Source organism: Sciurus vulgaris (assembly GCF_902686455.1).
Source record: "Sciurus vulgaris genome assembly, chromosome: 2".
Lineage (NCBI taxonomy): Eukaryota > Metazoa > Chordata > Mammalia > Rodentia > Sciuridae > Sciurus > Sciurus vulgaris.
This window is the reverse complement of record NC_136462.1, coordinates 77,130,052-77,151,285: the sequence shown is the minus strand read 5'-3', so window position 1 is coordinate 77,151,285 and position 21,234 is coordinate 77,130,052. Positions and strand designations below refer to the sequence as shown.

Below are 21,234 nucleotides of genomic sequence, written 5' to 3'. Positions count from 1 at the left end.
TGTTTAGAGCACAAAAGAACATAGGATGATATGCTAAAGACATTGGGAAGCAGGAAAATTAATCAGATTGGATGGTCGGGGACCTCCCAAAGGAGACAAAATTTAAACTGAGATCTGAACAATAGGAAGGGATTGGTCATAGGTCTGAGGGAAGAGAGCTCCTTCAGAAGGAAGAGCAGGGACCTAGTCTTAGGCTCAAGGTTGGAGAATTTGTGAAGTTCAAGGACCACATAGCTAGAGCAGAGGGAGCCAGGAATGCATGTTGCAGGCAAGGTTGTAGAGTTCTGCCGGAGCCCAGCAAGTCAGGGCAGGACTTCAAATTATTCCAAGAGTAATGGAAAGGCATTGGGAGGCTTTTAAACAGGAAAGACTCAGGTTTTTTACTGTTTAGAAAGATCACTGACTATGTAGAAATTAGATAATATTCAGGAAAAAGGCAGAAACCCACTAGGCATGGCAATTCCATAGGGAAAGAGCTTGAAACAGTATAACTGGAGAAAATGAAGATTCAGTTATATTTTGAAGGTGGAATTAATAAGGTTTGCCAATGGATTGAAGATCAGAGGGGCAAAAGGGGTTGACTTGTAGATTTGGGATTTACACAACTGGGTCATTAGAGCAACATTGATATAGGGGAAAACTAGGGGAAGAACAATTTGAGGTGGAATTAAGTGTTATGTGGACCACTTTCAGTTTAACATAGAATATAAGCCGTGACTCCAGTCCTATTCTAGACTGCTAAATGATTTTGGACAAATCATCTAACTTTTTTGCCTCAGTTTCTTCATCTATAGAGAGTGAATAATAATACAGCTTACTTGATGAGGTTATTTTAAAGATCACATGACATATAGATTAATACCTACCTTCTTATTACTCAGCAGGTATTTAATGAGCATATCTATTACCAATGACCATAGATATAAGAGAACAAATCAGACAAAAATCACTGCTCCTGTGTAATTTACATTTAATTGGGGAATGGGAGATGAAATAAACATGCATAGTTAAAATATTTATTGTGTTGGATGGAGATAAATGCTTTGGGGGCATGGTAGTGAGGAGGGGAGGGGGTTGCATTCTAAAATGGGATGGCTAGAAAAGGCCTTACTAAGATAGCAATTTTAAAGGAAAAACCTTAGAGAGGGGAGGGCACTGGCCATACTTATATATGGGGAAGGGTGTCCGGGTAGGGGAAATGCCATGGGGTGGGAGGAGGCTTACAGGGCTCCACAAACACCAGGAGAGGTGGAGCAAGTGACAGGGATGAGATGAGATCAGAAGAGGAGTAGGGCCATCCTTGCAGGACCCTGAGGGTCACAGGGAAGTTTCTGGCTGTTATTCTGCACAAAGTGAGGAATGACTGAGGGAGGTGAGTGAATCAATGACATGACCTCCCTGATATTTAAAAGCACCCCTCTGACTGCCAAGCTGAGAATAGACAGGATAGAGGAAGGCCATGAGCAGGCTGGTGTGTTGTTCCAAGTGAGGGATGATGAAGGCTTGGAGTATGATGGGTAGATCCAGGAAAGAGAATTTGATGGACCAATAATGCAAAGAATTAAACATATAGAATGTCAATGTTAATATGAGCTATGGGGGAAGATAAAGCATGAAGATAGAGTGTGTGGAGGATGTTGCAGTTTAAAAATAGGATGTAAGGAAGACATAACCAAGATGGTGACCCTTAAGACTTAAAGGAGACGAGGAGGCAAGCCATAGACATCTGGGGAAGAACTTCTCAGGCAGAGGATATGACTACATAGGGGCCCTGAAGCAGACCTGGCACTGTAGGGAAACAAAGAGGCCAGGGGCCTGGGGTAAACTGAGCCTAGGGGAGAGAATGAGGAAACAGATTATTGTGAGGACTCTGGCTTTAAGTGAAGCCAGTAGAAGGTTTTGAACAGAGGATTGACATGATCAGACTCATCTGTTCTTTCTGGTGACTGTGTGATAAGTAGAGTATGAAAGGGCAAGTGTGGAAGCCAGAAGAATAATTGAGAAGCTGGTGCAGTGATCCATGTGAGAGATGAAGGCAGCTCTGGCAGGGTGGGTTTTGTAGGGGTGAATGGAGCAGTCAGATTCTGGGCTCATGAATGGAAGGCAGGACCATCAAGATTTGCTGACAGAATGGATGTGGGATGTAAGAGAAAGAAAGGAATCAAGAATAACTCCAAGAACTTGAGCCTGAGAAATTTTAGAAAATTGGAACTGCAGTCGCTGCAGTTCCTCCAGACATGCTGGAGGGAGGCCAGGAGTTTGATTTTGGACATGTTACACCTGGAGCGTCTATCCAGCATCCAGTAGAGATGTTGTTAAGGTAGTAGATGTATAGGTTTCAGGGGGTTTGAAGAAAAGAGTAGGGCTGGTGATACAATGGTCTTTAAAATCACTAGATGAGTCGGGCATTATGGCACATGCCTTTCATCCTGGCTGAGGCAGGAGGATTATAAATTCAAGGTCAGCCTCAGGAAATTAGTGAGACCCTATCTCAAAGTAAAAAATATAAAAAGGGCTGGAAATGTAGCTCAGTGATAAAGTGTTCCTATATTCAATTCCTGGTACCAAAAATAAAAATTCTAAAAACCTTAAGTCTGGCTGAGATCATGTAGGCAGGTGTAATTGAATAAGAGAAAGCACTGGGGGAAATGCTAAGTCACTCCAGCACCCCAAGGCTGATCAGAGGAGGAGGTAGCAGCTAAGGAGACTGAGAAAGGTTGCCATTGAGACTCAGAAGGACCAGGTGGGTGGCCTGGGAGCAAGACATTGTCCAGTCTTTAAAAATGATGTTTTCAAAGAATACTTAATACTGTGAGAAAATGCTCAATATGGGTTATGTAGGGGAAGTGATATATGAAGCAATGATGCTAAAAGTTCTCAGCAATGATTGAGGAGTATTATTATTTGTTCTTCATCTTTTTTTTTTTTTTTTTTTTTTTTTTTTTTTTTTTTTGGTGGTGGTACTGGGGATTGAACCTGGGGACACTCTACCATTGAGTTATGTTCCCAGACTTTTTTTTGTTTGTTTGTTTTTTGGGGTGCTGGGGATCGAACCTAGGGCCCTATGCTTACAAGGCAAGCACTCTACCGACTGAGCTATCTCCCCAGCCCTCTGATTTATTTTTATTTTAAATGTTGTTGGGGGGTTACCAGGTATTGAACTCAGGGGCACTCAGCCACTGAGCCACATCCCCAGTCATTTTTTGTATTTATTTAGACAGGGTCTCGCTGAGTTGCTTAGCTCCTCGCTTTTGCTGAGTCTGGCTCTGAACTTGTGGTCGTCCTGCCTCAGCCACGGGTGTCCCAGGCATGCACCACTGTGCCCAGCTTATTTTTTATTTTGAGACAGGGTCTTATTAAGTTTCTAAGGCTGGCTTCAAACTTGTGATTCTCCTGCCTCAGCCTCCAGAGAAGTTGGAATTACAAGTGAGTGCTATAATGCCCAACTATTATTATTTTCTTTATAATTTTTCTTTCTATTTTCTTTTCTTTCTTTCTTTTTTTCTCCCTCTGCCCCAGTACTGGGGATTGAACCCAGGGTCTCACACATGTTAGGCAAGTACTGTACTTCTGAGCTACATTCCAACCCTTAAAAAGAAAAAAAAAAATTTAAATTTTGAGAACGGATCTTACTAAGTTGCCAAGACTGGCTCTGAACTTAAGATCCTTCTGCTACAGCCTCCCAGGTAACTGGGATTACAGGTGTGAGCCACTGCACTCCAGCTCTATATTTTCTTAACATTCAACACTGAACATGTCTCACTTTTGCAAAAATCCTTATTTTTGAAAATAAGTGTTAGAAGGTGTATTTTGCTGCTCAGAGAGTACTCTACCCTATGTCTATCTCCAATATGTGCCTATAAAAGAGAACGCAGGTTCTTCTCTCCCACAGTGGGTACTGTGGTCAGCATCAGCCCCTTGGTGGGAGACTCAGGGAGGGTGCTTAACCCTAGGCAGGCTCTAGTCAAGGGTGGCTGAGCCAGCACTATCACCTGCCAGCCACGAGTCTCAGGACTAGGGCACATGCATCCCTTGCACACACTGTGACACCACACTCCTTGACCTGGTATGGACTGACAGATGGACAGAACAGCAGCTTCATTAAAAAAGTTTATTATCATCTGTGCCACCCAATAAAGGTGAAGACTGGCTATCTCCCCAGGTGCCCCAGCCTTCCCACCTGAGCTCCTGGGGAGCTATTTCGTGGTGGGCCCCCATCTTGGGGCAGTGTCCTTGCTCATCTCCAGTCCCATTGTTCCCGGTCCAGGGCTAAGCTCCACCTCGAGATGCCATAGGAATGGTCTCCCCTGAGCGACTGTCACCTCCAGTGTCTGAGAAATTCATGCCCCCAGAGGCTGGAGCCACATCCACCTGGATGACACCGTGCACCTGGGATAGCTGTGGGCTGTCCAAACTGGCAATGAGCTGGCGGGGGCCTGGTCGCACAGGCACAAACGTCTGGCGCAGTGTCACTGTCTCATTGCCCCCGATGTCCCTGTGGGTAGAGACAAGGTCATGGGTCTAGAGTAATTGAGGGAAGATTGGGAGATAAGGATTGATTGAAGATAGTCAGGAAGGAAGGAGTAACAGGTGGAGCCACACAGGCATTTCTGGGTTCAGCTGGAATCTCCACACCCACAACCAAGACAAAGACCAAGCCCCAGGACCGCCTCCACATAGCCAGAACAGCAGCCTCACACCCTGCTGCCTGAACTGAAAATCTCCCCATCATTGAAGACTCCTCCCTGACTGCTCCCACATCCACCTACCTGGACAAAGACTGCCAATGCCACCTCAGAGGTAGCTCCTGTCCATCCCCACACCTTCTGCCCTAACCACACCATCCCCATCTCACTAGTTTTTTTCAAACACCAAAAAAACTTCAAAATAAGACTTTGAGGTCCAACACAGTATTGCCAAATGCTTTAGGTTTTGCCAGAAAAGTATGTTAAAGAAAATTAATTGCTGGGTGTGGTAGTGCAGACCTGTAATCCCAGCTTCTTGGGAGGCTGAGGCAAGACAATAGCAAGTTGGAGGCCAGCCTGGGCTACTATTTTAAGATTGTCTCAAAATAAAAAGGGCTGGAATTTAGCTCAGTAGTGGAGTGTTTGCCTAGCATGCACAAGGCTCTGCGTTCAATACCCAGTACTGGGGGAAAAAAACGAAGAAAATTAAGGATTCTTTACCTCAATCATCTTTCCAAAGAAGAATGTTGTCTTAGAACAAAAGGAAAAGGCTATCCAAGGAGAGATAATTTGGCATCTTTAAATTGACATACTCCATCATGTCTCTGAGTTTGTGTTACCTGTGTGTGCGTGGGGGTGCATACACGCGCACACACACACACACACACATACACAATGTCTTCCCTTCTTCATGGACCTCTGAAAATCTATTACCAGACCACCTCTCTGGGAATCATGATTTCACCAATCTTCTAATGGCCTCTTGTCTCCTGTATTGCTTTTCCTTTATATTCTGCTAACACTCAGGTGTTCTAAATCCTTCAAGGCCTTGGCTTCCTTAAAGAATGAGATCCCAGTTCCTCAACCTGACACACAGCTCAGTGATTCAGCCCCTATGACCTGAACAGCCACACCATCTTGCAACATTGCTCCTGTGGCCTAGTCCAGCTGAATCTTCCCCTTCCCAGCTCACCTTCACTGCCCTGCTCTGCAGCATTGGCCTTGCCTGGCATGAGCTCCTAGCATTGGCTCCCCACTCCTGTTCTTCCTCCAAGATTCAGCTCACCCCACCTCCTCAGTGAGACTCCCCTGAGTACCTCCAGCTCCTAGGAAAGAGAACTTCACTCCTCTCTGAGCTTCTCCAGCAGTTTGCATTTTGCATTTTATACACTGAACATGTTTGCATTTATATGGCATCTGCATGTGCCTCCTAGAATTTGTCCTTCCTGCCTCTGCCTAAACCCTTACTTCTGGCCTCCTTTTAACCCAAGTCTACCTTGGGCTCCCTCTTTGGAGTCAGACCCTGTGCAGTCATCACAGTCCTCTAAGGGAATAAGCCAATATCCCTAACCCCAAAGGTGAGCTCTCTATAGGGCAAAGCTTTTTGCTTGGAGCCTGCTTCTGAGAGGTTTCCTGGGCTGGTCTGCTCCTACTACTTATTAGCTGTGTGGTTTATGATAAGTTACTTAATTTCTCTGATCTTCACTTTCTAGTCCATAAAATGGAAATGAATGTAAAATGAGGTGATGGGACCAAATGACTTTGAAGATGCCTCTGAGCTCCATGAAGGAGAAAAGCCAGAGTGTATAATATAATATAGTACAATATAATAATAGGAAGCCTAACAAATCTATAAACTAACAGATTGGTTATGTTTTGGCTAGGCATAAATTCACATTCTTAATTTTTGCTCACTTCTCCCTTGATACAAAGTTGAAGATAAATTAGGCTCAAACCAGCCTTCAAAAGTCTAACTGTGGGGCTGGGATTGTGGCTCAGTGATGGAGCGCTTGCCTAGCATACATGAAGCTGTGGATTTGATCCTCAGCATCACATACAAAACTAAATAAAGTTAAAAAAAAAAGAAGTCTAACCATGCTAGGTGTGGTGGTGCATGCCTGTAATCCCAGCAACTCGGGAGGCTGAGGCAGGAGGATCATGATTTCAAAGCCAGCTTCAGCAACTTAGCAAGGCCCTAAACAACTCAGTGAGACCCTGTTTCTAGTAAAATATAAAAAAGAGCTGGGGATGTGGGTCAGTGATTGAGCACCCCTGGGTTCAATTCCCAGTGTGATATCTATAGTCACAGCTACTTGGGAAGCTGAGGTAGAATCACTTGAGCCCAGGAGTCCCAGACCAGAATGGGCAACATACTGAGCAACATACTGAGACCCTGTCTTAAATTTTTTTTTTTCTTAAAAAAGGTCTATTTAACTATAGTTGAATTGCAATATTTCAGGAATTAACTTTTATATTCCAATAACCAACATTATTTCCAAAAGAAACTGCCTTCCAGCTTACAGCTGGGAATGTCAAAGTCCCTTCCTGCCCTGATCTTGGTGTCAGGTGAGGCCTCTGCCACACCCCTGTTTTTGAGTTTAAGCTGAGAACAAGTCAGATGCTAAAGCTGGAATGTGCTCGTAACTGCATTGAGGTAATGAGACCTAATGAGACTGACTCCCAAACAAGAGCACCAGAACTTAGAGATCCCGGAGAGAGATGTCCTTCAGCGTGAATCTGGGAAACTATGTTGCCAGGGCATTTAAACACTTTTAAAAACTCTCCTTGGACTTTTCTTTAGAGCCATTTAAAACATGCACGTGCGCATGCACACACAGCCTGTCCCTCCTTTTCTGAGTGCCTCATTTTGGAATGAAAGGGCATCATTACCCACCTTTTTTGTTTACCTTATTAGTTTTAGCTCTAAGTGACTTCAGGCTTTTCCCCAAAGTCAAATCCACCCCCCAAGAAGGGAAATTGGCCACTCTTAAGGATGTGCTATAGAGTGTTATTCAGGCTCTGGGGGGAAATTCCCAAGAAGGGCTCGGAAGAGACTTCCAGCCTCCCTGCGACTGTTTTGATGATGACAACAGTCATCTGGAGGAGGAAGTCCTGGAATGTTTATTAAGTGGCCAGTCACCACTCTGGGTGGCACACCTTCTGGTATAATGGGGTTCCATACCACAGCCTTTGATGTGTAAATGAGAGGCAAAATAACACTCATCATGGAATCTAATGTATCTGAACCAACAGCTCAGGGATGTTCCCCTCAAGGCTACCAAGTGTCCTAGTCTGGGTTCACAGCAGCCAAGGACCCATAGAAAATCCAAGGAGGGCCTGCCTTGAGAAGCCATCATCTAACTTTCTCTTTGACTGTGGGCAGGCTGGGCCCTCAAATGGCAGGGAGACACACACAAGCCCCACAGCTGAGGATGGGTGATGCTCTGCACAGTGGTGCTTTCCTTACTTGCAGGCATGGGTCAAAGGTCTGGTGGGGCTGCTGAGGGCTATCTGCCTCTGGGGACTCTCAGGACAGGGGGAACTCCCTCCATGGCTGTGTGAATGTGGGTGAGAGATGTCTCAGGGAGGACTAGCAAGGTAGGTATCAAACTTCACTGTCTGGCCTGCTAGGGACCCTTGCAGGGTAGCAAGAGGACAACACTATTTTGTGATGTATCACAGCATTCCTAAGAGACTGGCTGAGGCGAAGATCGGGAGAGTGGCCTTTCTGTTGTTGGCCTGATGGTGAAAGCAGGGGAGGAGCACAGGGGGAAAGGTGGGCAGAGTGGGCAGGGGTCCTCTGCTTCACTCCCGGCCCTCTCTCAGCACTCAGGAGCCCTCTTTCTGAAGAGGAGAATGCCTGTTCCTGTCCCCAGAAAGCCAGTCTAAAAGGTCAACCTCTGGCCTTCTCTGCTTTCCCTCTGTGGTTTTCCTGGGGAGGGACAGGGCAGCATGTATCTGTGTCAAAATGATAAACACAGAGGTCAAAGAACACATGTACTGTGTGTACTCTCCCTGGGCCCAGAGCCTCATTCAACCAGGATCAGTCTCAGCCCGGGTGAGGGCCCAAGGCATGGGGCTCTGTCCCTTGGAGCTGCTACTCCTCTCTTATGGCGCAAACCAGGCAGCAAGCTCAAGAGTTGGGGTGGTTAGCACAGGAAACAATCAATAATGTGAAAAGAAAGCCTACAGAGTGGTAGAAAATCTTTTCCACACACACTTCAGACAGAGCACTCATCTCCAAAGTTTATAAAGAACTTAAAAAACTTTACAACCAAAATACAAAGAACCCAATCAATAAATGGGCTAAGGAAATGGGCAGACACTTCACAGAAAAAGATATACAGGTGATCAACAAATGTATGAAAAAGTGCTCATCATCCCTAGTAATTAGAGAAATGCAAATTAAAACCACCCTAAGATTTCATCTCACTCCAATTAGAATGGCTATTACCAAGAACACAAGCAATAATAAGTGTTGGTGTGGATGTGGGGAAAAAGGCACACTCATACATTGCTAGTGGAGTTGCAAATTGGTGCAGCCACTCTGGAAAGCAGTATGGAGATTCCTCAGAAAGCTTGGAATGGACCCACCATTTGACCCAGCTATCCCACTCCTTGGGTTTATACCCAGAGGACTTAAAATCAGAATACTACAGTGATGCAGCCACATAAATGTTCATAGCAACTCAATTCACAATAGCTAGATTGTGGAACCAACTGAGATGCCCTTCAATTAATGAATGGATATGTGGTATATACATGCAATGAAATATTACTCAGCCATAAAGAAGATTAAAATTATGGCATTTTCTGGTAAATGGATGAAGTTGGAAAATATCATGCTAAGTGAAATAGGCCAAGCCCAAAAAACCAAAGGTTGAATGTTTTCTCTGATAAGTGCATGACAATATATAATGAGGGAGGGGTTATGGAGGGAAGAGAAGAATGAAGGAACTTTGGATGGTGTAGAGGAAAAAGGGGTGGGAGGGGATGGGGATGGAAAAACAGTAGAATGAAATAGACAGTATTACCCTATATATATGTATGATTACATGAATGGTGTGAATCTACATTGTGTACAACCACAGACATGAAAAGTTGTACCCCATTTGTGTACAATGAATCAAAATGTGTCTGTAAAGCTAAAAAATATTTTAATTAAAAAAAAAAAAAAAAGAGTTGGGGTGGTTTAGTGTTCCAAAGGAGAGAGCAGAGTCTGTCCCTTGTGAGCCTTGGCCACCCTATAAAGCAGGGTGAAGATGGCAATAATAGAAATGACTAGATGCTGAGCAGTAAGTTTGTGCCATATGTGAGTCTACACAACCCAAGGACAAAGTGCTACTGCCAGCCCATTAGATAGGCAAGAATGCTGAGGCTTAGAAGATCTGTCACCTGCCTGAGGGCATCTGGTCAGAAGTGATGGAGCTGGGACTTGAACCCAAGTGTTCAGATTTCCACAGCTTTGCTTGTAATCATGTGACAATCTCTCTTTTAAAGAGCTTCCCTAATCTCCAAATGAGATAATATCCCTACAAGTTCCTGGTCAACTTTTCAGTGCTGGGCAAACGTTAGCCATGGCTTACTAATGATTCCCACATGGAGTTTTAGCTCCCTGAGGAGATGGACAGGCCCCTGGAGTGCTGCACAAAGCACCCAGCAGATCTCCTTAAGCACTGGTTGGACTGGGCTGAACTAGAGTTGGGAGGGATTGCTGGCTAACCCCAGGGGGCCTTGTGAGGTCCTGAGAGGAAGCAAAGCTGGGGCCCAGGGTAGCCTGGGGGAAATGGAGGGCAGCAGGGGCAAGAGGAGAGGCCAGACTTACCCAACATTGAGGACCTTGGGTCTCTGTAACCCAGAGCCCTCTAGCCGGAAGACAACATTGGTGAGGGTGACAGGCAGGGGGTTCTTGAAGACAATCTGTACTTCACACTCCTGGCCAACTACTGCTGCTCCCAGTAACTGAGAAAAACAGAGGCCCATATCATATCAGAGATCCTGGCCAAATACACAGGGTCTGTATGCTACCCCACAGGGAGAAGACCCCTTAGAATCAAAACCTCCCTGTGAGTCCTTTGTTTCTGTTCCTGAGAGAAGGATCCCCAAAAGTCAGAGAGGAAACTTCCAACCCACTCCACAGCCAAGGCTACCACAGAATCAGGGATATGAGTTCCCTTTTACAGATGAGGAAACTGAGGGAGGTCCAGGAGCCCAGGGCTGGTCCTTAACCTTTTTCTCCTAGACTGACTAATTAGGTCAGCCTGCTCCTAGCTCAGCATTCTCCCCTCTTCTCCTCCAATTTCTTTTAACCCCATAGCCATCACTCCCAGACCACCCTCATGACCCCCCAAGCTGCACTCACTGTGAGGGAGAGGTCTGGGGTACGCAAACGGAAGGTGTGCTGCTTGGCCAGAACCTGCCCGCTCTCCTTGACATGGCCAGAGACATTAAGCAGCATGGCCCCTTGGTCCACAAGGTGGGGCCGGTACTCCTTGTAGGCCACGGGCATGGTCACAGAGTCCGCTGGGGAGAGAGAGTATGCATGGTGTCACTAAGGTGCGTCTCCCCAGATGTGGCCTTCCCAGGGGTGCTCCCCTTTGCTCTGGGTCTCTATGTCTACAGCCCCTGCTGTTTGGCTGTCTAGCAGGCGGGGCTGGGTAAGGAGCACTTACAGGCTCCTGGTGCCAGTGTCACTTCCTTCTTGGCCTCCTTGAAGGTGGACCCGGTGACACCGGTGTAGAAGGTGACAGAGAGGTAGAGGTGCAGCTTCACAGTGCGACTGCTGCTGCCACGATTGGTCAGCACCACGGAGACTGTCAGATCCTGCCCCATCACTGCATCCTGTGCTTCCACTTGCATGGCCACATCCTCAGCAGAGTCCCGGGTGGCATACACATTGGGTTTGCTGCCATGGGCAGCTGCTGTCTCTACTGCCTTCCGCTCTGCTGCTGATCCTGGGGGTTGAGGGTCAAGGGTGAGTTCCAGCTCTAGCTGGGGTAGTGAGCACTCAGTAGAACACTCGGCATATAGCTGACCATCTGTGGGAAACAGTACCTTCTGGGTGCTTATAGATGTGGGTGATGTCCTCCCGCATATTGGAGTTGATGGCCTTTGTGACAATGAGTGTGCCAATGGCTTTTTCTTCCACATACACAATCTTGAAGCTGCCATCGTCCTGCCGCTGCCAGTATACCTTGTCACTGTTCACCTGTTGCAGAGTGAGGGTCTGAGCAGGACTGAGTGAGCTGGAATGTCTGAGGGGAGGCCTGACCCCCAGTGCCTTCCATCAGTCCCAGGGTCTGCAGGGCGGGGTTAAGTCCAAAGAATGGGAGCTTCCTGGCAAGGCCCAACTGGGAGACTTCCCAAGCAGAGCCAGAAAAGGCCAGAGAGCAGGGAAGAAGCTGGTCTGGGAGGCTCCTTGCAGTACATTTGGACATTAATAACAGTAATCCCTTGGGCTCGTTCACTGGCTTTACAACTTAGCAAGCAGTTTCATACTTATTATCTCTTTTGATCCTAAGCACAGGAAGCAAGGCAGCCATTATTATCCCCTTTTTACAGCTAAGGAAACTAAGACTCTAGAATGAGTGACTTGCCCAAGGTCACATAGCCAGTCAGCAGTGAAATCAGAACCAGAGAACCCAGGACTGAAGCCAGTGCTCTGATCACTCTGGACTACCTGAGGAGGCACCTGGAGCCTCACCCTCACCTCTGCAAAAATGAAGGGTGTGTCATACTTCATGTAGACTAAGCCATTCTTGATGGACTCCACGGAGCAGGGGCCACAGCAGAAGATGCCTAGGAAATGAGGCAGGACAGAGTTGAGGGATCCAAGGAGGCCAAGAAGGACCTCAGACCCTGGGCAGAGGCCACACAGGGCCCCAGCCCCACCTGACAAAGCCCAGTATCCTCTGGCTGGCAACCTCTGGAAGGGGCTAGAAGTCTTCACCAAATACTTAGGGCCAGTGGATACCCAGTCAAACTGAGGGAGGGACAAAAAAGAGAGTGGCCCATCAGCTTTCCTCAACCCAGCTGCTCCACAGGAAGATAGAGGTGGGGGGCAAGCCTGAGGACAGCCTGACTTCACAACCAGGTAATCAGTATGTTCTCTGGGCTGGCCAAAACAATGCCCACTGTCTGTAATGCCCTGAGGACAGGACAATCTTCCTATCCTCCATCAAGATCCATCCAGAACCATGGTGGCTCTGCTGGGAAAGCAATGACACCACCACCACCACCATTTCAGAAGATCTAGAACAACTCCTCAGCTCTGCAGCCCACTCTGTGCTCTTTTCTGGGGAGTGGTGTGGTGGGGACCTCATGGGAAAAAAACAATCTGTCCTTATCATACTTAGGAGGGTTTCCCAGAGGATGTGGGCTGGTAGCAGAAGGCCCAGTAGGAGAAGGCCAACAGGAAGTGAGGGCCATCTAACAGGAAAGAATCTTAACAACACCTATCACTGTGGCCTCCTTTTACAGATGGGGAAACAGGCTCAGCAAGGTAGAGTAGATGCCAGGATCTCATAAGACAACTGGAAGGAGCTAACAATTTTCTGAGTGGCTACTATGTTCTAGGCATTCTGCTAGTCCTCTTGGATTCATGATTTCTCACTGAATCTTCTCAACTACCCTCTATGATATATATTATCTCCATATTACATACAGGAACATGGAAGTCCAAAGTTGAAAAGTGCTCACTCACTTACCCAAGATCACTTATCTAAGATGTGATCAAGGAAGAATCAAGCCCTGGCCTGGCTGGCCCCAGAGTCCCCACCACTTCTCAGAAGCAGGGCGGGAACTCAGGTCTTCTAGTGCCTGAGTTCTGGCTCCAGCACTGCAGGCACCAGTGGATTGTTAAACGTTGGGGGCACCATTTAAGTAGATGATTGAGAGGGAGGGATCTTGGAAAGAACCAGAAGAAAACAGCAAGGGAGAGTCTGGAAGGAAGAAGCTGGAGGGGCAGACCAGGTTCCCTGGGCTGGAATGTCAAGGTTGGAAGTGGGTGGGGATCTGTTTGGGCAATAGGTCTCATTTTTGCAGAAAATATTTGGTCCCTGGCTATATCTTAGGGCTGGGTATGAGGGCTGTTTTCTTCTTGGAAGCTATCTGAGCCCTGATTTGCTCATACTGTACATGAAGCTTATAGTGAACAATGGAGCAAACAGAGAAGAACTTGGAGAAAGTTAGAGTGTGTAATAAGAGAGAGTCAGGGACTAGATGTGTTCTCCTGGTGACCTAGTGCCCTGTGCCCCAGATAAAGTCCTTCACCTCTGGGCGCCACTGTTTTCTATGTGTTTCACAGGGCTTGGAGTGAGTTATAAACCTGGGCAATCTTCAGAATAATCAAGGAAATTTTCAAAAATATCTATTTATGGGGCTGGGGTTGCAGGTCAGTAGAGCACTTGCCTAGCATATGTGAGGCACTGGGTTCAATCCTCAGCACCACATAAAAATAAATAAAGAACCAGGAGGATGTTTTAAAATATGTATTTATATAAAATGTATACATTTATAGATTTTTTTCAAAAATTACATATAAAAGGGTCTTTTAATTATCTCCCAGATGTGTAAGTAAAAAAGCAAGCAAGAATAGTGGATTTGCCTGGGGAGGGAACCTCTCACTGACTACCTTTGAATCTTTTGGCTTTTGAGCCGTCTGAGTATATTAACCATTATAAATAAATAAAATTAGCCATTATAAATAAAACTAAAGCAAATAGTTACATAAAAGGTATAAATAAACCAACAGCTGCATGGCGATTCAGTTGATAAGAACTGATTTAAAGAACTTTGGGGCTGAAGATCTTGGCTTTCTGGCCCAGTCCTGGGCTGACACTTGAGTTTGTCACTCAGGTGGAGGAGATGGGGAGGGAACCAGGACCAGGCCTGAGAGCCAGGGAAGGCCTGCCTTACCGCTGCTGGTCTCCTGGGGTGTGGCATCCACAACCTGCCATCCATCAAATCCTGAGGGTAGATCCGGCCTCTTCATCCAGCAGTCATTCCACACATGGAAGTTCCTGGATAGATGTAGAGGGAGGGCTGGGTCTAAGACTCCAATCTAGAGCCTCCCCAACCCAGGCCCTGCCTGCCTTCCCGCATCCCATCCTCAGGTCACCATTCCTCAGCAGATATGGGCAGTCAAGTCCCAGCCCCAGTCTCACCAAACAGAATCATGGTTCAGATGCTCAAGTGGCTTCATGTTCTCATCAAAGTAGATGTCCATAGTGAGGGACGTGTCTGTGTCATGTGCAGAGTTGAAGTTGGTGACAGTACGGGTGGCTAGACCCAGGCATCGCAACACTGTGGAGGAACCAGGGTTGAGGTTCAGGGCGGAGGTGGGGGGCAGGTGAGGCATCAGGTCAGCAATATCAGGGGGAAAAGGACAACTGAGGTTGCCAAGCTGCAATTTACCACCATGGTCAGGGGTCACAGGGCCCAGGAACCTTTGGGCTATAGAGCATTTGGGGTTAAGGAAAGACAGGGCACCTGCCTGGCTCAAGCCTTGCCTATAGCTTCTTCCTTCTCTGCCTTAGGCCTCTCTCTGTTGTTAACATAATTAATGATAATTAAGGCATCTTATCATCCACCCTTGCCTGCACCCTATGCTGTAGCTATGGCTGGGCTGGGCTGGATGAAGATGGAGACTGGCTTCCCTCCCTCCTCCTGTGGGACCCAGGTCTTTCCTGTCCTGGTCCCTTCACTACCTGTGGTGGTCACACCAGCAAAGACCCAGCACTGGCCATAGGGGACAGAATAGCCAGTGCGTAGGTAGCTAAGCAGGATCTCCACGCTGCCCACCCACGCTGAGGGGTTGGTGCCTCGAGAGTAATCGCCAGACCAGTTCCCAATCAGGACTCCATTGTCATCCAGGGAGTTCACCTGCCCAAGACAAGATGGGGTGGGGCTGAGTTGGGGGAGGTGTTCAGGACCTGGCTGGGTCCCCAGCCCAGCCCCTGACCCTGCAACCACCCTTCACCCCTAAATACCTCAAGACCTAAACATTAGCCTGAACCCCACCTACCCCTTCCCTGAACTATCTGTCCCCTCCTATCCCTGTTCTGACACAGGAATGTGAATCCTGGGTGTGCCAAATTGTGGGTTTGGCCCTACATTACACAGGAGTTGGGACAGGAGCCAGGAAGGGTGTAGTTGGGGGCAGGCAAGGAGAGAAGAGGAGTGAGACCCCCTTCCTGCAATACCCTTTGCAAGGACAGGGACGGTCCTGAGGATACTAAACGAATCCAGAAAGGGCAGGACCTGGGGCAGGGTGAAGAGGAGGCAGTAGGAAGACACACAGTAAGACTCAGAGATATGAGGGTGCTCACCATGGCAGAGATGACCCGGGAGACACTGACTGGGTCCCCACGACCTCCATATGGCATTCCCCGCCGGTCCAGGATGTACAGGCAGGCATCCAGCACTCCATGGTCAAACTGGAAGGAGGGAAGGCAGAGCTGGCTACAGACCACTCTGGAGGAGTTTGGACACTGGGCCAGGCCCCTTCTCCACCCACCTCCCCTGAATGCAGGTGACTCTAACCAGTCATACCTGACCATAGTTCCAGGTCCTCTCACCGATCTGTGCTTCAGTTCCATAGTAAATTCTTCCAGACTCATTAAGCACATACTCCTGCCGCCAGTCCTCATGGTCCACATATACAATGTCCTCTGTGTTCCCAGAAAACACACCTTATTCCCTATACTCTCTCCCTGGGCCCTACCTGCCCCTAGGCCAGGTCTGCAAAACTCATGTCCACAGAAGAAAAGAGGATAACTCTAGCCTGAGAGGACTACTCTCAGGAAGGCCAGAGGGACTACGACACAGATGGTGGAAGATGGTTGGTCCTAACCAGGGTTTTCCTCAGTAGAGGTGAGACAGGTCATGTTTTTACACTGGGACCAGTTCCCCTCCACAGGACAATGGAGACTGACTTCTCCTGTGGCTAGGTACCCAGGCATCCAATCAGATCCTAGAAAAGGAAACCCTGGAATGCCCTTCCCTCCTGCCCACCTCTGCTTCTGACCCCAGTTGGCTCACCTGGGCACCAGGGGTTGAAGAGGATGTAGATCTCGTTGTGGGGGTCAAAGGGCAACTGGAACTCCCCAGCATCTGAGCGTGTGCGGACAGTGAATTGAAACTTGCCAATGATGGCATTGGGGGAGGTATGGACTCGAAGGTTCAGATTCTGCCCACTGGCCTTCGTCACCTGGGCTTTCCAGCCCCCACTGCCCCCCTTACCCACTGGGATGATCACGTGGGTGCCTTTGCCCACCTCAGGGTTGTTACCTAGAGTGGGGGGGAAATCAATAATTAGCTGGTGAGGCTTTGCTTGGATGAGGGGATGGAACCTTAGACTTCTCCCAGCCCCACCCAAATGTCTGTGAGCCAGTGTGTGTGTGCATGTTTGTGTCCCGGAGTTGGGTCATTCTGTGACAATCTCCCTCAGAGCAGCGTCCACCCAATGACTGCCCATGAGTTAGGGCAGAGCCCCAGGCCAACATCCCAAACCTGTTCCCCTGACACTGAACTGAGAGATGGGGAGGGGAGACCAGGGCTATTGTTACCCTCTGCCTGCCTGACTATCCTAGTGCCTGGGCTGGAGAAGCATAGCCACATTGACTGATGCAAATCCCCCTGTCCTGTAGGAAAGGGCAGTCCAGATACTAAAGGCCAGGCCTGACTGCTCCCCAGGGCTGCGGTTTCCAGAGCCCAGGGCATCCCTGTTGGAGGTGGTGGGGGTATCTGGGAAATTAGAGGCTGGGGTGGGCAAGGTTAGGCTCTAATCAAAGGGTAAGAAGAGTCGCCCGCCCCCGGTAGCTGCATAATCACCAGCCTAGGCAGTCAACGGTCACCAAGCAACGCGGTGAGAGAGGCACCTGCCCTGGGCCATGGGACAGAGATACAGAGAGAGTCAGAGTTGGACAGAGAGATTGAGAGATGTAGATGTAGATATAGATAGATAGAGCAAGGTGGGGGAAGAGAACCAACCACACCCTATAGAGAGAGCAGACCCAGAAAGAAGGGCACACTGAGGCTGATTCCAGAGAAGAAGTACTGTGAAACAGATAACCTAGAGGCCTGAGGAGAGAAAGCTTGGGAAAACTGCAACACCAAGACCCTCCCCAAGAAGCAGCCATGGGTACATCACCTAGACATTTGCACCTGCTTTATCTTGTAGATGTTAGGGGTGATGGGCAGGAGTCTAAAGATCTCTCTAATTCAATACCAGCCCTTCCTCCAACAAATCTATGGCCTTCACCCTTCCATCCAGGTCCCACTCACCAATAAGCAGCTCAAGGGCAATGCGATCAGAGGACTCATAGCTCCGGTTCAGGAAGAGGACCACATGGAAAGGCTGCCCACGGCGCACAATCAGCTCATCATACTCAAACTCATCTGTGTGATGCTCTCTGCGGTTCTGGTCTGAGCGTGAGCTCAGCAAATCCACACCGGTCACCACCAGCATACCCTCTGCAAGGCCATATCTCTGGGTCAGTGAAGCCCCCACAAGGAACCTAGATCTCCCTTATTAGTTTCTCAAGCCCCTAGTGATGCTGAGTCTCAGGTCTCATTAAGGCCTTTCAGCTCTCAGTCAAGGTGAATAGCTGGTCTCACCTCGGATAGTGCCATCTCCAGCTGCATTTATACCACTGCCGCGGGAGTCAGGTCTTCGGCCCCGAGAGCTGGACCCTCGACTTCTGGAGCCAGAGGGCTCAGGCCCCCAGTCATCATCTGCCCTATTCCGGCAAGAACAGCAACCACAGCAGCGAGCCCAGAAGGAACGGGCTCCTCCTCTGCGAGAGCGTCTGTCTGGCTCTGGTTCTGGCTCTGGAGAAGGTGTGGTAGGGGGCTGCAAGGGGTTCCCGCCCCAACGGCCCACGTCTGAGCGAGGACCATCCATCATGCCTGTGAAGAAGAGCCAGGGGATGCTCTCTCTGATCACCCACTCAGAGCTCCTGTACCCAGCTAGTCCACTCAGAAATCCTTCATCCAGTGAGTTGATTTAGTCATCCCAACCAGATGACTGAAACAATCTGACTTTGACCCAGAAATTCCCCTAGACCCATCTGAGACCCTCCCTAATGACTCCATTCAGACACCCAAAGAAAGCTTCCCACAATTCAGAGAAAAAAGTTTTCTCCCATCTCCTTATAGACACCCACCAAAAGACAGATGCCCAAACAGAAAACCCACTCAAGAACCCATCTGAAGAAATACACACAATTCCTTGGGTGAACACCTGTCACAGCCTCAAGATTCAGCCCCGCAGACCAGTGCACCTCAGCGTCCCTCGGCCTGGTCCCTCCACCTGCTGGCTTCTCAGTCTAGAGGTCCATGACGCTGACAGCCTTTAGAACCCATTCTTAGCAGAGATCTCCCCCCTCCAGTCTCCCGACAAGACCGGCGGGTGGCATGGGGGGAGTCTGGGGTCTTTGGCAGTCCTCATGTCGGGGCAAACCCTACAAGGGCCTGCCGGGAGGGCTGGGGCGCGGGAGGTGCTAGGAGACCCCACGGGGTCCAGCAAGAGCGGCTTCTCCCAGCCCAGCCGACAGGTACCCGCTGGCCCGCACTCCTCCTTTCTGGGGCTGGACTTCTGCGCGTGTGGCCCCCAGACAGCGCAGACCCCTGAGGCTCAGCACTTCGGTGACTGTCAGAGCCCCTCACCTGGGCAGCGGTGTTGGCGACGGCAGTACTGAGTCCCAGGGCCGGGGCGGGAACCGGTCGGGACTGATGGGACGGGATGCACGGGCTGGACGCCGCCGCGCGAATGGAAGGTGTGGGGCGGGCGGGGTAAGTGGTTTATGAGGGGAGGGAGGGCGGGGCCGAGCTGCTGGGAATCAGAGGAAGAGTGGTTGCCCCATCCCCGAGGGGAAGAGGCCTGGCCTCTGGGGGCTGTCTCAGGGTGGTAGGGCGGGAAATGGGTACGGTCACAACCCTTTCCCCTTTCTAGGAACTGAGATGTGCTAGGGAGGGAGCAGGGTCCGGTCCTTCCGGGCTGAAACTGAGGTGAAAAAGGCAAGGCTTTGGTGAGACAACAGGTTTATTCTCTTATCCTTTTTTTTTTTTTTTTTTTTTTTTTGTGGGGCTCGGGGGTTGAACCCTGGGCCTTAGTGCTGGCAAGGCAAGCACTCTACCTACTGAGCTTTATCCTCAGCCCTAACAGGCTTATTCTTTCCAGACTAGGTGTGTATAGAGCCGTGGGGCAGGGGGACTCTTCCACCCACAGCCCTGTCCGGCTGACCTTATGTTCCCAAGCTGAGGATGCCTACCTCTGCTCATGCAGGCCCCTACTGCCAAGTTCCCTTGCAGCCTAGACCAGGCTCAGCTCTGTGAAACTGCCCATGGGCCTGGTCCTGGAATTCATCCTGCTTTAGGGAGGTCCCAGCATCCTGGGCCACGGACTGGTGACATCAACAGCCAGGCCCTCAGACTGGCTCCACCAGCCAGCCCCTGACCTGCCGGCTTTACCAGATCTTCTGACACCCACCCCTCCACCCATATGTCTCTCCTTCCTCCAGCTGCTCCATAGCCCCCAGCATGAGTGAGCTGCCTCTCAGCTTCTTGTGTCACCTGTTTGCGACTGGGGTTGGGGTCAGTGTAGGAGCAACCTCTTATTTTCTCCACTGAGCCTGGGGCTCCCCAGGCTACAGAGTATTCCCTTTTCTCACTGAGAAGAGTGTCTGGTCAGCTGGAGTGGAGAATTTTGCCTCTTCTCCGTCCTGGAATTCTTCCTGGGAATCCAGACCAACCGGCTCCAGGCATCTACACTATGTGCTTCCTAGCTCCACCCCTGGCTCTGACAGAAACACCTGAGATGCCATGGAGACAACCCCAAGGCAGAGGCACTAGGTGTCTTCAGGGAGGCTCTCCTTGGGCCCTAATCGCATGCCCAGCAGCCAGGAGTCCCTTCTCTTCAACCCACTGGTGTTCCAGCTCTGCCTATGGGCCAATGAACTGAAGATAATGAAAACAGGATTGCCAAAAAAGACAAGGAAACCGACTCAAGGAGAGGCTGTTGATGTACCAGGAAAGGAGGACTGGGGACAGAGAGGCTCCAGCTGGCAGGGAGTCCTCTATATCCACACTGACTTTCTTGTCCAACAGCAAGCTCCAGCACCTGGCAGGGATCTGTAGCACCTTCCAATACTCAGCACACACACTGGTGGAAATAAAATTTCCAGGCAGTGTGAGGCAGGTCAGCCAAAGGGCTTCATTGTGGGGCTGTTTGAATACCACTTAGGGTATAGGAAGGGGTGCGGCCCTGTGTGGCTTGATGTGTGTGAGCACATGTGGGCCCAGGTAGATCCAGAGAACCAGGAAAATGCCTTTGTCACACTCTCCCTTGTTTCAATCAATCTTTCTCTTTCCCCACCCAGCCAGGTTTGACTGGGTGCCCTAACCCAGAGCCGCTCCCCTTCTCCTCCCTCCTGGAGGCCTGGTGCCTCAGGGCTTTCAAAGTCTGGACAAGGTGTGGGGGACAGGAAGAGGAAAACCACAGGAGCAACCCAACCATTTCGTGTACTTTTTTTCATTTAAAACTGATAAAGAAAACCAGGTTAGTAGATGACTTTGGCTCTAGCACCTCAGAGCTCAGCAACTTTGGGCAAGTCTTAACAGCAGTTTCCTCATTAGTACAAATGGGCATAATCACCTCATCCCTGAGAATTTGTGAGGGATCAAATGGGATCAAGTATTTCTGAAGGTTTTTCTACTATGGAACACTGTTCATGGGGACTTGAAACTATTGCTACAATAGGGTGGAGAA

The 21,234-nt window shown here is 49.1% G+C and overlaps 1 protein-coding gene across 2 annotated transcripts; it reads right to left on the bottom strand.

Annotated features, from left to right (window-relative positions):
• Positions 1 to 3,920: 3,920 nt before the first annotated feature.
• TGM1 (transglutaminase 1) lies at positions 3,921 to 19,260 on the bottom strand. 2 transcript variants are annotated; one of them, XM_079124818.1, is made up of 15 exons: positions 18,709 to 19,115; positions 18,084 to 18,374; positions 17,751 to 17,939; positions 16,506 to 16,754; positions 16,017 to 16,135; positions 15,794 to 15,901; positions 15,173 to 15,347; positions 14,630 to 14,768; positions 14,382 to 14,485; positions 12,175 to 12,263; positions 11,520 to 11,673; positions 11,138 to 11,419; positions 10,828 to 10,988; positions 10,291 to 10,427; positions 3,921 to 4,495 (listed from the first exon to the last, which is right to left on the bottom strand). In XM_079124818.1, the coding sequence occupies exons 2-15, from the start codon at positions 18,370 to 18,372 to the stop codon at positions 4,270 to 4,272; spliced, it is 2,421 nt and encodes an 806-aa protein (XP_078980944.1). In that variant the 5' UTR covers positions 18,373 to 18,374; positions 18,709 to 19,115; the 3' UTR covers positions 3,921 to 4,269. The 2 variants fall into 2 exon arrangements, with proteins under 2 accessions (XP_078980944.1, XP_078980943.1); XM_079124817.1 differs by lacking the exon at positions 18,709 to 19,115 and adding an exon at positions 19,134 to 19,260 and having other exon boundaries at positions 3,922 to 4,495.
• Positions 19,261 to 21,234: the final 1,974 nt, after the last annotated feature.